Here is a 16535-nt window from a genome sequence, read left to right on the forward strand (position 1 = left end):
AGTGTCTTTCATTAGGGGTTTGCCTGCGTGTATGACGGAGCATTCAAACAGCTCATGCAAACTCCCTCTAAGAGTTCTAAGTAGGTTATACCATGCCATAGCCTCCCACTATGATGCTTTATTAAGGCCACCATGGAATAGTATTATGTAAAGTGTATGATTGCTTTACTGTGCTAAGAAGGCCGGCAGTTTGCTATAACCATGTCCGTCATTTTGGAACTTTAAAACTATGATATACTATGGAAAATACTATTTCAAGATGGCCAGCCGCAGCCGTGTTGAATTATTTTGTTATTTTTTTATTTTATGCATATGCTCGCCGAATTGAGATGGCAGAATCTTTCCTTTGTATTGTTTTACTGTATCTTGCAAGAGCTTGTTGACTTTGTTTGGGTTTTGTTGTAGATGGGTATGTAAATGAGTGCAAGAATAAGTCAAGGGGTGGATATATAGATGTATGTGTGGGGGCAAACTTGATTAATAGAGCGCATGTATGATGCTTTATTGAAAGTACAAATCCACCACAAAACACTCTTCTCCTTTTTATTCACAACACTTCTAACCAAAGCTACTGAAAATCTGACTATTCACTCATAAACATCTTGTCTTATTTGGTACCCTCTCTTGTTCCTAGCGCCAAGACTTGCTAACAGGTATTTGCACACTTTACCCATTACTATGTTACATATATATGTATATGTATAGCCACATATTTGTAAAATACCTATTGTTAAAGGTAAAAAGGTAAATGCTTACCCATCTGACACAGGATGGATGCCACATCAGGGGTGTCACCTGAAGAGGAAATAAAAAATAGGTTTCATTCTGAATAAAAGAACAAAAGACATCTTTGGGAACAGCAACCCCATGTGTGTATGTTTGCAATGGCCCTCCAGCAATGAAAAACCAAAAAATGGAGACTGTTTGAGTCATGTGTTTGTGTGTGTTTGTGTGTGCCTGTGTGTGTGTGTGGGTGTGTTTGTGCAGTATGTGTGCTTCCCTCTTTGCATGTGTTTGACTAGCTTTGTATTTACAGGTGTGTGAATGGGTCAATTCATTTGTGTTTGTTTTGGTTGTACTACTGAAAATAGAGCCCATGGAAGCATTGGTTTTCCATTCCTAACTCCACATCTACATACCTTGAAAGTACATGCACACACACACACACATATATATATATTTATTTATTTTTTCCAACAATGGCCCAAAAGCGCACTCAACACCCGATGATAATTAAAAGTGGAAACCAACGTCTAAATTTGGTTGTCTTTCTTCAATTTGCCTGACGCGTTCGAGGCTTGACGCCTCTTATTCTTAGGCAGCTTTAATGCAAGTGTTTACTGATGGGCTTTAATTACTGATTTGCTGCATGCAATTTCAATTTGTCTTGACCCCCAGTGGGTCACGCTGAGTGCATATACTGTACACATGCTGGGACTTTTAGTCCTTAAAGCCATAGGTAATACTTATATATATAGCAAATGACGACATGTGATGTGGACGTCTCACCTCACGAGTCAGGGCTAGTTCAGCGGTCGCCACCACTCAATATGGCAACAATAATCCTTTTCCACCATGAAAAGAGAAATCCACAAGACCAAGACCGAAGCAGGTCAAGCACGTATATGTTTGCATTTGCCTAATAAATATCGATTTTCAAAAATACAAGCCTACTAGTGAGGCTGGATTTCTCTTTTCATGGTGGAAAAGGATTATAGTTGATATATATATATATAGTTAGGATTTTTTTGAATAGGGATTTCAGAAAATTCTATGTTGAATAACTTTGGCGTTGATGGACGGAATTGGCTGATATTTTCAGGAAAATGGCACATTTTGTTTCTGAGCGTCCCCTGAAAGTTTGGGGGGGGGGTCGTCAAGCGGGGGCCGAGAAAAAAGGGGGGTCCCAAAAAGTGTTTTCCCTATGTTAAATTCCATAGGGCGGTTGGACTCACTTTTAGCTCGAACGGCTGAATGGATTTCTATGAAACTTGGCAAAATTGTAGGGACTGGTAGCCCGATGTGCCTTTGCTAGGTCTCAAGAAATGTGCTCCAGTGGATTTTGAGAAATTAATGTTCAAAAAAATATATATATCTGTGACAGCGTCCCGGTTAGCGCCCCGGTTCGCGTACCAGACGCGTAACGGAACTTTGCGTGGAGAAGCTGATTGGCTCCCCGGTCTCTGTGAACATTCTCAACAGTTCGGAGCGGCCGCCATCTTGTCTCTCGGTAGGATCGAGAGACAAGAGGTGGAAATAAACGAAGGGGGAGAAGATTGAAAGGGGGCAAGGTAGACCTCTCCTGACCCCCTAGGATTGATGTGGGGGCTTTTAAAGGGCCCCGAGGGCAAAAAAAAAAAAAAAAAATCAATTTTTTGCCGCTGTAGCGCTACCCGGTATGCGAACCGGGTAGCTTACCGTTAGCGTAACGGGAATCCGCCATCTTGCGTTAAGGTCTAATTTGGACACAAGATGGATGATAAACAATGCTGGGATTGTGTAAAAGGGGGCAAGGGAGACATATCCTGACCCCCTAGGTTTTGTGAGGGTGGATGAGGAGGCCCATATATGCCCAAAAAAGAAAAAGAAAATCAAATTTTCACGCGGTTAGCGCCCGGTGCGCGAACCGGGTAGCGCTCCGGAAAGCGTAAATCATAAAAATTAGTGAAAAAAGTTACATTTTAAATGTATTTAGAGTGATCATAGTTAGGGTAGCTCTGAAAAGAGCTTTTGGGTCTGTGGAAGATGTAGGTACTTATAAGTATGTACCAATACACAGTCTTAAATTCTGGATGAAAACTCTGTTCCCCTCATCTAAGAAGTGCACACCATCTCCTCTGTAGATATCTTGCATGTAGTAACGCAAGTTATTGTTGTAGATGGAGCCCATTCCATGGTCTCTCATGTAAGCTGAAACAGACTTATTTACATGCTTCCTCGCTTTCTCAATTTGTGGACAAAATTGATTGGACCACCTCCATTTCTGTCTTTGGCATATATTGGAATATACCAAGGCAGTTTGAGGAAAAAGTGCCATCAATTGCTCAAAGGTGTCCTTTAAAAGCATTTCCAGACCTACTCCAGTCAAAGTGCCCGAATCATTTCCTCCACAGTGCACTATTATGAGGTCAGGGTTTGGCAAATGCAAAAAGGTTTTCATCAATGGTATCAATTGGTGACATTTCAATCCTCTCTGGCCAATCCATTAGATTTCCACATTTTGTAAATTGAGGTTGTGTAAATTTCTGTTATCAGCATACCTGTGAGCCCAGTGGATGTAGCTATGTCCAAGAATCCAGACAGAAAACATGGTGAGAGGAGGTTCTGCTGCAGTCAGATGAAGTGTGGGAATGAAATGGCAGTTGAAACAGTAGGAGTTTGTAATGAAAAAAACTATGGAGTTTCAGTGCTAATGATTCACTAGCAGTGATTGGTGGATTTTGATTGCTGAAAACAGAAAGTTAGGGTGCATGGATGTATTCTTTGAAAGATGTAATTCGAATGGTTAAGAAAAAATCATTTTAAGAAACATTGCACTGGATAAGCAGGTGTACTGAGAGTTCAGAGTTCATTTGAAACATTGTTGTGTGAACTTGTAAACATGAGAGGTCTTTCAGGAGGTAGTTGCTATGGAAAAAAGGCAGAAAGGGCAGAGGGGGGAAGGGTGTTGATTTGAAAAAAGTGAGGGAAGAGTTTTGATTGGGTGATATAAGAGATATGTGTGATGAATTACAGCACTTCTGTGCCATTGTTGGTTGGAGCCTCTGGAGTGCATACCCTTTGCTCTGCTAAAGAAAAATTGGTGTGTGTCTGAGACTGTTTTGAAATTGAAAAAGCATTTGCTAAGGTGAGAAAAAAATCATTTAATTTAGATAGAGACTAGTATGCTTTAGGGAGAAAATTAGGAAGAAAGTTGTGTATTCAAAATGTTGCTTTGTGTCAAGTGTTTTACAAAAAGATTTTGCTTTTTTGAGAAATTGTAATTGGAGATAATGTGAAGTATTAGTACTGACAGGGTGTGCTTGTACATAGGAGCTGTGCTGTGTTTTCAAATTATGACTTGAAAATCGTTTTTAAGGAAAAGCAATGCTTTTTAAATTTAAGAGGAGGAAAAAATGGTGTCTGCTTCTTTAAACAAATATTTCACTTGCCCCATGATTCAGGGAGAATAATTTCCTTACTTGATGTGTATAAAAACGTTTCTTGAAGTCATTTATGTTTCTTGATATGTACTGCTAGAGTTTCATAGTCAGCATGGGGCATATTTATAAGGACTTTGAGCCACTTTCACGTTATTTTCCACATGTTAAAAGTGACGCACAAGTGGTGCAAGGGCCTTGTAAATACGCCCTCATGTGTGTTAGGGCATTTTAAGTCACTTCTCCATGAATCTGGGAGAATAATCTGGTTGCAGCCTCTGGAGTGTATACCCTTTGCTCTGCTAAAGAAAAATTGGTGTGTGTCTGAGACCGTTTTGAAATTCAAAAAGCATTTGCTAAGGAGAGAAAACATTCATTTAATTTAGATAGAGACTAGTATGCCTTGTAAATACGCCCTTATGTGTGTTAGGGCATTTTAAGTCACTTCCCCATGAAGGGGGGAGAATAATTTGCTTACTTGATGTGTTTAAAAACGTTTCTTCAAGTCATTGATGTTTCTTGATATGTACTGCTAGAGTTTCATAGTCAGCATGGGGCATATTTATAAGGACTTTGAGCCACTTTCACGTTATTTTCCCCATGTTAAAAGTGACGCACAAGCGGTGCAAGGTCCTTGTAAATACGCCCTCATGTGTGTTAGGGCATTTTAAGTCACTTCTCCATGAATCAGGGAGAATAATTTGCTTACTTGATGTGTTTGGAAATGTTTCTTGAAGTCATTTAGGTTTCTTGTTATGTACTGTTAGAGTTTTATAGCCAGCATGGGGCATATATAGAAGGACTTTGAGCCACTTTCACGTTATTTTCCCCATGTTAAAAGTGACGCACAAGTGGTGCAAGGGCCTTGTAAATACGCCCTCATGTGTGTTAGGCCAGTTTAAGTCACTTGCCCCATGAATCAGGGAGAATAATTTGGTTACTTGATGTGTTTAAAAACGTTTCTTCAAGTCAATTAAGTTTCTTGATATGTATTGCTAGAGTTTCATAGCCAGCATGGGGCATATTTACAAGGACTTTGAGCCACTTTCACGACATTTTCCCCATGTTAAAAGTGACGTAAAAGTGGTGTAAGTGCCTTGTAAATACGCCCTCATGTGTGTAAGGGCATTTTAAGTCACTTCCCCATGAATCTGGGTGAATCATTTACTTACTTGATGTGTTTAAAAACGTTTCTTGAAGTTATTTAGGTTTCTTGATATGTACTGCTAGAGTTTCATAGTCAGCATGGGGCATATTTATAAGGACTTTGAGCCACTTTCACGTCATTTTCCCCATGTTAAAAGTGACGCAAAAGTGGTGCAAGGGCCTTGTAAATACGCCCTCATGTGTGTTAGGGCATTTTAAGTCACTTCCCCATGAATCAGGGAAAAAAATTTACTCACTTGATGTGTTTTTAAAATGTGTTTTTTGACTTAAAATGGCTCAAAGGCTTTGTAAATATGTCCCATACTGGCTATGAAACTCTAGCAGTACATATTCTGTCTATGCTGCTAAATTACCATAGGTAGAATTGACATCTAGTGTGTTAATTGTTTGCTTACTGTTATTGATTTACTGTTTGGTAATAGTATTTAATAACATTTTTTTAATACATTTACCACAGATTCAACTCAAGATCTTCTGAAAAATTCAAACATGCCCTCAAGGCAAAGAAAAATGAAAGAAGCAAAGCGACTTACACCCCACCTTGGTAAACATTTGCAGCAGTCCTCTACAATAAAAACTTGTGAAGTCACCAAAAAAATTCCAGGGTAAGACAACAAAATCTTTTTTAAGAAACATTTGCAGATGAAAAAGTATCACTAGAGAACATGTTTTAGTTCAGAAGAAGAGAGCCAATTTAAACGGGAAGGAAAGGCCCCTCAAAAATGTAACTGCTAGAGCAGGAGATAACTCTGTGCATGGTAGTAGAAGGAAAAATCTGTTTAGAGACATTCGTAGACGAATGTTCCGCAACAGGATAATTGGCAATTTGTTAAAAAATATTAAGAAAGGTCAACAGAAAGTGGCTTTTTATAAGAGAAAGAAAAATGTAGAGAAAATTATTGATCAGGCTTTCGAAATTAAGCAAAAGTTATTTATTTTGATAATCAATAGAATTAGGAAACTAAACAAGACAATTTTTGATTTCAAATCAAATAGTAGATGGAAGAGAACAGTTAATCGGACTAATTTTTGTGAAGTTTTTTCAGGAGAATGGATGCATAGTTCAAGTTGTGAGGCATTTTTTAATGAGGAGAGTTATTTCCAGGATAATGATTTGGTGCATGCAGTTGACACCAGTGGTCGAGCTTATGAGGTGAAAGATGGTTGTCCGGTTGAAAAATAAAAACTTGTGTCAACAGAGGCTGAAGAGGTGTTAGGTAATGAAGATTTAGGGAGACGTCCTAAGGGACCAGTGTACACCTGGAAGTGTAGTTCTATTTGCAGTGTGCAACAGGATTCCATCAATTTGCTTTGTGATTTTGTACGGACATTTAATAAGAAAAGTTTAAAACAGAAAATAAAGTTGTTGCAAGAATTAGATTCTTGCAGAGTGAGAGAAGTGACAGGTTTGCATGGTCATTCACTGGCTTGTCTTTCCAGGAGAGTATGCAAGAGTGTTTTTCATCATTTCAGGATGCTAGCAGTGCATCATAATAAAGTGAGAAAATTAGTTAGAATGTTGTATTATGCTAAGAGTCCAGCAATTATGCTTAAACAATTAAGCACTGCTCTTTTGCATGGTTCTGAAGGAGATGTGAAGAATATTTGTGAAGAAATTGAGTTTTGTTACTTTGCTGGTAAAGAGAACAATGTTGAAATTGACCCAGTAGAAGAAGGTAATGTGGAAGAGAGTGTACAGATTTTCAGTACAGATAAGTTTCACAAGGAAATTTCCACGTTTATGGTGAAATCAAGTGAGAGGCCTAATTTCACTTGTGTGTGTTGTCGACGGACTTATTATAAGAATCAGACTAAGTTAGTGGATTTATATACAAAATGTGAAATGGTGAACAATAGTGAATGGAAGGATTTTGCAACATACTTGATGGTAGAAAATCGTTTTGATTTGGGATCAGATCAACGTATGTGTACTTATTGTTTTAACAAATTAAATCAAAACCGAATGCCTGCTAGAGCGGTTCATAATAATATGGAATTGGTTGACATTCCTTCTGAACTGAGGGATTTAAATACTTATGAATCTATTTTGATTCAAAGTGTCCATCCTTTTCAGGCTATTGTTCGAATGGAGCCTAAGACAGGGAAATTGTCTCCTTCAGATTTACAGAGAGGATTAAAGAGAAGAGTGGTTTATTTGCCTCTGGATTTGAAGAAAAATATTGATACAATTGGTGTAGACAAAGTGGAAGAGGAACCTCTGGTTATCCTAGTTAATGGGGTTCCGACAAAGAGTAAGAAAATCTGGCAAGATTTAGTGGATGTTAGGAAAGTCAAAAAGGCAACGTTGTATTTGATGAAAAACAATGAGTACTACAAGAATGTATGTGTTGCAAAAGACGAACTAAGTGAAGAAGAGGACAGCGATTTGTGTACTGGACAAATAGAGAAAGTAGATGCCTCTAAAAATGAAGAAATATATGAACATTATAGTGTTCATCCTTTGCATTCTAAAGAAGTCATGGGGAATGCTATTGAGTTGTTTCAAATGAAACAAGCGAAAGGGAGTCCCATTAATGTTTGGGAGGAAAGTTTGGAAGCTCGGTGTTTCCCACAGTTATTTCCAACAGGTCGAGGAGGAAGATATGATGAGCGACCTGATCAAATTCCTGCTTCTGAATAGCGGACTTTGCGATTGTATGCAGAAGATCCTAGGTTTCGTCAATGCATTCCCTATTTGTTTCATCTACTGTATGAAAGTGATCTGTCTGGACTGTCTTATCCAGTGAACCACATCCTGAAAAGTGGTGTACAGCTGCAAAATATTTTAACAGCAAGGGAGTTTATGGATAAAGTCAATGTGAAAGACAGTATTTTGGATTCTCACCTGATTAATCTGATGGCATGTCAGCGTGGTACTAATGAGTATTGGTACCGTCGTCATGGTGACTTAAAATGTATGCTGAGGAACTTAGGAACTCCCACATGGTTCCTCACTCTCAGCTGTGCCAAGTATGGCTGGGAAGACTTACTTGAATTTCTACGAGAGGCAAATGGTAACATTGAAAATATCGAATTCAAGACACCCGGAGAACTGTGCTCTTTGGATCCAGTCAATGTATGCAGGTACTTCAATCATAGATTTGAAGCTATGATGTCTTTCATTACGAACAAGAAAAATCCACCTCTTGGAGAGGTGTTGGATTTTTTCTGGAGAAAGGAGTATCAAGCAAGAGGTGCTCCTCATATACATATGCTGCTATGGATCAAAGATGCACCAAAATTTGGAACAGATCCGGATGACTTAGTGATGAGTTTCATAGAACAGTATTCTACATGTGCTGTTCCAAAGACAAAGGAAGACAAAATTTTAAGAGAACAAGTTTTACGCTTTCAAAACCATCGTTGTGGAAAGTACTGTCGTCGTAAATTCAGAAACAAGAACAAGTTCTATACAAAATGTCGTTTTGGGTATCCACGATCAGTGATATCTGAAGGAAGAGTGAACAATTTGATGTCTTCGCTGCGACATAATGTGACGAGGAAATCACCCAAAAATACATACAATTTAAAAAGAAACGAAGAGTCCAAGTACATCAACGACTACAACCCAGTGATTTTGTCCATGTGGAATGCTAACATGGATATACAGTTTGTGGCTGACAACTGTATGGCTGTGGCTCGGTATGTGACGTCTTATATCACAAAAAAAGAAAAGACAGAACTGAAGGATATGTGGGATGACATTTCACATGAAAAGAGCCTCAGTAAGAAGTTGTACAGTTTCAGTCTAAAGATGTTGTCGCATCGAGAAATCAGAGCATATGAATGTTCTGATCGGTTATCTTCAGCAAGTCTCTATGCCAAATCTAGGAGTATAATTTGGGTGAGTCTTGGTCTTGCTGCAACACGTAATCGAGTTCTGAAACCTGTACGGGAAATTGAGTATTTGGCGGAGAAGGAACCAAATAGTACAGATATTTTGAAGACCAACATGTTGGATACATATTATCCAAATAGAAGCAGTCATCTCGAGAATGTTTGTCTGTATGAGGTTCTACAAAATTACATATTCAAGAGGAACATCAAAGAAGATATTGATAAAGGAGTGTATGCTGTAATTGGAAGTGAGGGAGGTCTGGTCAAGCAAAGAAAATGCCAATTTGGTTAATCATCGAAAATTGAATTGCGAATCTCCTGAAAGAAAAGAGTTTTTCTATTTAGCTCTTTTGCAACTTTTCAAGCCTTGGCGTGCAGAAGAGGAACTGCTTGGAGATTTCCTCTGTTATGAAGATTCTTTCAATGCAGCCAAGGAGTCCATAGAATGTCCTGTTTTTCCAAAATATCTAGAAATGTTGAATGCAGAAATCGAGCAAAAAGCAACAATTGCAGCCGAGATTGCTAGAGACAGTACTCAGGATAGTCAGAGTTCCACTTCATTGAGTCAGGATCCACTAGGAGGACCCATTATCGAAAATGAAGCTGCCACTGCCATGATTGAAGTGGAAAGAGCCAGGGCACATGTTCAGGAAGATGCGGTTAACTTAGAAGATTTGGAAAGACAACTCAACGTTGAGCAGAGGAAAATATATGACGAAGTTACCAACCAAATTGATCATGGATTAAGTCATGAGAAGAAAGAGTGCTCATGTACGTCGTTGAAGCCTGTCCGACTGTACGTGAGTGCAGAAGCAGGAACTGGAAAAAGTTTCCTCATTAAAGCAATTTCATGTTATTTGCAGAAAAGGACTGAGTCATCGCTGTCTTGTGTTGTCACCGCTCCAACTGGTCTGGCAGCACATAACATTAAAGGTATTACTTTGCATAGTCTACTGATGCTGCCAGTGGAGCATGATAACAAATTACAATACCACAAGTTATCTGGAGATGCTTGTTGTGAAGTTTCAAGAGTCCTAAAGAAGATTAAACTTCTTATCATTGATGAAGTAAGCATGATTTCCAATGTCATGCTTGCCTTTGTGCATTTGAGAATGCAAGAAGTTCTTAAAACAGAGTATGATGTGTTATTTGGTGGCAAACACATCATTGTTTTCGGTGATCTTCTGCAGCTGACACCAGTGAAAGGACAACCAGTGTTTAAACTACTTACGCATGAAGATACCAGGAAGTGCCTAGGGAGCATTGGCAACGTCAATATATGGTTAAACTTCAATTATGCTGAACTGCGTGAAAATATGCATCAGGCGAAGGATGAAGATTATAAGAATATTCTACAAGATGTTAGAATTGGAAAAGTGACTGTGCATGGGAAGGAAGCTTTACATGCACGATTATTGTCAAATTTGTATCCAGATGAAGACGTTCTGCCAGAGAATATTTTTCAGAAAATTACTGAGAAGAAATCTGGGATATGTTTGATGCCAACTCTGCAAGAATGTTCCATCTTCAACAACAAAATGTTGAATTTAGAAAACCAAGACATAGTGAAACTGGAAGCTATTGACAGAATTGAGCATATGGGAGCAACAATTATGGTGGGGGACCTTTATGAGGACGGGGTGTTACTGCCCTTCCAAGAGATCCTAGACCGTTTCGATGTTCGCCGAGGCGACTTCCTCTTGCACACGGCTCTGGTCCGAGCGATTCAGGCGCACTGGAAAAGTGGGTTAGAGGAACCGCCTACGTCTCCGGTGTGCCAGTATGTTATGATGTCCGCGGGGACGATCAAGACAGTCACGTGCCTGTATAGCAGACTGGTTAACGAGGGATTAACCCCCCTCGCCACTCTGCGGACCCGTTGGGAGGCCGACATAGGGAAAGAGATACCGGAGACGACCTGGTCACAACTCATGCGCCGAGCCTGGAAGGGCGTACGTCATGCCCGATTCCAACTAGTTCATTTTTACATACTCCACAGAGCCTATTTGACCCCGGCGAAGATTCAGCAGTACTTCGCCACGGATTCAGCAGAGTGCCCCAGGTGCCGAGCGCCTGAGGCGGACCTCCTTCATATGTTGTGGTCCTGCCTGGCGCTGTCCTCCTATTGGCTTGTGATAGAGGATACTCTGAATAGGGTAACGGGGAGATCTTTATCGGTCGACGCGGCGGTGGGGCTCTTACACTGGTTCCCGCATACCCCCAAAAATAAACTTTCGAGTAAATTTATTGATTTGGGGCTTATCCTCGCTAAACGGGAGGTGACCAGGAATTGGAAGGCAAGAGTTGGTCCGACGGGAGTTAGGTGGCACAGCGAACTTCTGAAATGCTCTGCGGGGGGAGAGCACTCTGCGATACCAATTGGCTAGGCGGCAGCACAACGAGAGAGCGCTAGAATCAGCACTGGAATGGGAGACATTAGTGCAGGCCCTTAGAGATTATTGCGCTTCCAGCGATTCCGAGGGTGAAGATGCAGCACAATCTGAGTCCCGATAACCGTTCACGATAGAGATATGAATATAGTCATCTGGGGTTTTTTCCCATAGGCTCTTCCTACACACACTACTACACACTGATGGCGGGGTTGGGGGGGGAATAAGTTGAATCATTGGGCTGTTGGGGGGGAGTTTCTTTTGCCCTTTTGGTAGGTTGATCTAGAAAAGCAGATGAAGCCCGTGGGATTATCCGGACCAGCTTCGACCTTCTACCAGATCCCCACCTGTGTTCGCCGCCCGACCCTTGGGTTGTGGGCTGAATGGCTGTGTACCCATGACGTTTTCTCATGGGGGATCGGAAGTGTCTACTATTCTATTCCTGTAACTGTATTGCTGGTCCGACATGTAATTTTGGCTAATTCCTGCAATAAAAATATATTTAAAAAAAAAAAAAATGGGAGCAACAATTATTTTGTCTGAAAATTTGAAATATAAATTGGATTCATTAGAGAAGACTATATCTAAAACTGCGGGTTTTGAAAAGACTCTGAATGTGTGCTTAAATTGCCGTATCATTTTGAGAAGGAATTTAAATATTGAAAGAGGTCTGGTAAATGGATCAATGAGTAATGTTGTTGATTTTGAGAAATACAGAAATAAAGATGGAATTGAATTTATAAAAATTAAATTTGATGGCATTGAGGATGTACAGCAAATTGGTCGTTGCTCTGCTACGTTTTTGCTTGTTAAAGACTTATATGTTCGCCGTAAGCAGTTTCCTGTTTGCTTGGCATATGCGGTGACAATCCATAAATCACAAGGTTTAAGTGTAGACAGTGCTTTGGTGAATATTGGTAGTTCTGTGTTCAAGGAGGGTATGGCTTGTGTGGCATTATCACGAGTCAGAACTTTATCTGGATTGTACTTGATTGAGTGTGATGAGACAAATATTTGTGCAGATCTAGATTGTGTTAAGGAATACAATAGGTTAAGAAGAGAGTATGCGCCATATTTGCCTCAATATCCTTTGTTTGAAAAACTTGTGGTAGGCCGGAAACAAACTAATGTGACCAATAGTAGGGAGGTTCTAGCAAAAACATGAAAAGTCGATGAACCCGAAATTGTAAGCAAAAAGAAAATGGATGCTGTTCAAGATGTTGTTGGTTTTCAATTTGAAAATAGTTCTGGTGTCAACTGCTATGCTAATGTAGTGGTTATTGTTGTCTTTTCTCTAGAAACATTAAAAGAACAGATTGTGGTCAATTCAGATCAAAGATTTTGCTATTTGTTAAATTCTGTGTTAGAGAAATGTAGCACTGATAGAAGAAAAATAGAAAGTGTATCTGAAATTCGAAATCTCTTAGACAAATGTTCAGGTCAAACTCAATTCTCTCAAAATATTCAAGAGGATTGTCAGGAGTTTTTAATGTATATGCTTGATGTTTTGCAAGATGAAGGTGTAGATGTAGATTATCTGTTTGGCCGTTCTTATCAATGGCAGCATGACTGCGAGAACTGTAGGCTATCAGGTACTACTAGTGTAGACTCAGAAAGATTTATATATTTAACTTTGCCTGACAGTAAATCAGTATCCTTTAATAAGCTAGTAAAAGCAGCCGATCAAAACATGGAGTGTAGCCAATGTAAGTCTGCAATGCTGTCTACATTATTTATACGAAGTTATGGCCAGTATGTCATTTTAATGTTCCAACGATGTAGGTCTGATGGAACTAAATTGACAACTTTAATAAAAGAAATTGTGGCTTCGCAGTTGTCAATATCAGGAAGGACTTTTGTAACTGCAGCAATTATATATCATGACGGTCCTTCAACAACTTCAGGACATTACACAGCTTATTTAAAATCTGGAAATGGCTGGTCATTCGGCAATGATTCTGTTTTAACTTTCAAAAAACGTTTACCGTTTGACTTAAAAAATTCTTACCTAGTGTTTTTAAAACCAAAATTTTAGGGAAGGAAAGTGGCCTACGAAGATTGGAGCAGTTGATAAATTTTAGTCTGCTGTTTTAAATTGCTTTGTGAATTAGAGTGATCATAATAAATAACAATGTAAAGTAGTCATTGAGATACATAACTGCTCTATAATGATTCAAAGAGTTGATATGATTTACTCTGTTGTTTAAAATTGCTTTGTTAGTAACTGAGATCAAGAGAATGAAAACATTGGAAAAGTCATAGAGGTAGTGTAAGTGTGCCTCATAGTAAGTGGTATCAATGTTATAGGAAATGTGAAACATGAGTAAACTAGAAGGGGAGATATTATTAGTACAAGATTGTAAAAGTGATTTTGGAAGTTTTTTTTTAAAGTCGGGGAAAAAGAAAATGACGGTATTTGCTTTGAGGAATTCGAAGAGATTAAACTGGCTCTAACACGATTTGGCCGTGAGGAGAAGTGTGGTAGAGAGCAAAAAGTCATTTATTGTTTCTAACATATTACTCAGAAAGAAAGAGCTTTTCTTTCAGAAAGTGGCGGGCACAGATTTTTTAGAGCACAACAGAGTATAAGCTGCTCATCGCATATCATTCGACGTCATGGAAAGTAAGTGTACTTTTGATGAGTTCTGATTTCTGATTTGTTATATTATATGGGTTTTTTAAACACAATCATTTTGATTGTGTTTTCTTTTCCCCGCTGTTATATGATGAATACCTTCAACTCACTGTTTTTAGTGAAATTTGATATATTCTGAGAACAGCAAAAATAAACCATTTAACATGTATAATTAATTCTATATTTTGTATTGTGATTTTAAATTTGTACTCATCTTGTCTCATGCTCACTTATCTTTTACTACCTTATTTATTATTTAATATTTTTCAAATTTTTGTTCTTTCTTTCGCAGATTGAAAGTAAAAAAATTATAAGTGATGGAGTTAACAACAACTATAAAGTAAGTATTTAGTACTTTTTCCCTTACATCTCTATCACATTCAACTTCTATTACTTCCACTGCTTTATTTCCTTAACCCTCAGTTTCCTTCCTTTGCTTTTTCCCTCATTCCTTTTCAATTACTTACTTACTCTACTCCTTCCACTCCTTTTGTCAGTCCCTCTGTTCTCACAGTTCCTCACTACTTTTCACTCAGTCCGTTTCTGTAACACAAACTGTCACTGTTTCTTCACTCTTTTACAAGTTGTTCTTTATGCTTTCTCTCTGTAGTTCATGCACACTATCTTATTTTCATTTTTTTGCTGCTTCAATTATTCTTTTTCTATCACTTCTTCTTTTCTTCTTTCTTTTTTTTCTCTCTGTCATTCCACATGTTTTAATCTTATTCACTATGATACACCTTGTTTTAATCCTATTTCCTTTTACTCTCTTTTTTTTTAACACCTTTCCTCAGGGTTGTTGTTTTAGTCCGGTTTTATCCCTACTTCTTATTCCACATCCTTTACTCTCTTTCTTTTTAATTTGAAGATTCATTCACATTCTCCAAGTAACTCTTGTTTATTATTCTGCTACACTCTTTTTTTCTTTCACTTCTTTTTCTATTTTCTTTTTCTCAATTTTTCCCTCTTACAACTTTTCTTTGTATAATTATCTATTATACAGTATCTCTGTGTTACTCCCTCTAGCTGTCTTTCTTTTAACATTATTCTCTCTGTCTCCTTCCCTTATATACACTATTTTTTTTTCATTTTTTTTTTGGTTCGCTTCCTGTTCGCGTACCGGGGCGCGAACCAGGAAGCGAATCAAAAAAAAAAGAGAATGCAAGAGTGCTAAACATTTTAGCAATTTTTTATAAATGGGAGGTAGTTCTGAAAATAACTTTTTTTTATTGTTTTTGTTGTTTTATATTTTTTTATTATTTTTCTGAACATTTTTTATTTGTTTTGTATTTTTTGAACAATTTAAAAAAAAAATGTTTTTTTTGAGGGGGAAGAACGAAAAACAGGCATTAGAAACGGCTTAACAGGAGCAAAAAAAAATCACTTTTTGGGGCGTTTTGAGCACTTGTGATTTTCATATGCTCTGTTCATTAAGTTTATACTCATTTCGCCGTAACAAAGTAATCTCCCACAATATATACACACTAGCTTGATGTGTGCAAAATTTGTCTGAATACTGGGGACCGTCTCCCTTGCCTCTGGTCCCGAAAGACTTTCCTGTGTTGAGGTGGTGGCCACAGGAGTTGGTGGGTTTTCACGGAGTTTACGAACCTCAGCCACACTGTAATTTATTGGATGCCACCTTTGCATGTGGCGATGCATAGTATAGTTCCCGAAGCTATACTTTTTATTTGTGCCTCGGGACAGAACTTCTTTACAGATCAGGCATGTTACATGACAGGCATTGACCTTTTTTTGGCCTTCAGGAAATGTAAAAAACTGCCAAATGAAATTGTCCTTGTGGTGGGATTTCCGGGGCTGTTCTGGCAAGAATACTCTCTCATGTACATCCTGTTCCTCTTCTTCCTCCTCTTTCTCAGGGTTGGGAATGAACTGGGGAGGTGGTCCTTCCTTCCTAGGAGGTGGTGGTGGTGGTGGGGGTCCTCCAGCTGCAGCTACTATTGAAGCCATCTTTCAATAATCAAAATAGGTCTTCCTCTCACAAAGTTGAAAGTCAGAGTGAGAAAAAAAGGTGGGGGCTTTCATCATTTGGGGAAATAAAATGTTCTAAACCAATGAAAAGTGTTATTTTTAGGTCACATGACCTAGCCTTACATCATTAGGAAACCAAAAGTGAAATGAACCAATAAAAAGTGTTATTTTCAAGTCACATGACCTGTTACGCTTACGTTACGCGTCCCGCTACGCACCCGGAGCGCTTCCGGGGTGCTGCACTTCGCGCCTCGGTTCGCGTTCCAGGACGCTTCCGGGCATTACGCGGCAACGCGATACGTCGCGCTTACGCAACGCGTCACCTTGTTGTTTTCTAACGTGGCAGTTGCGCTAACGGAACGTTTACCGGTTCGC

The 16535-nt window shown here is 38.9% G+C and overlaps 1 protein-coding gene across 2 annotated transcripts in view; it reads right to left on the minus strand.

Annotated features, from left to right (window-relative positions):
• The window catches only part of LOC147732744 (ficolin-2-like), a 589146-nt gene that overhangs the window by 457516 nt on the left and 115095 nt on the right, over positions 1 to 16535 (minus strand). For both annotated transcript variants that reach the window (XM_086957310.1, XM_086957309.1), the window contains exon 4: positions 757 to 795. In XM_086957310.1, the coding sequence (XP_086813436.1) occupies positions 757 to 795 (39 nt within the window). The remainder of the gene's footprint in view (positions 1 to 756; positions 796 to 16535) is intronic.

This window comes from Lissotriton vulgaris, chromosome 2_1, assembly GCF_964263255.1.
Source record: "Lissotriton vulgaris chromosome 2_1, aLisVul1.2, whole genome shotgun sequence".
Classification (NCBI taxonomy): domain Eukaryota; kingdom Metazoa; phylum Chordata; class Amphibia; order Caudata; family Salamandridae; genus Lissotriton; species Lissotriton vulgaris.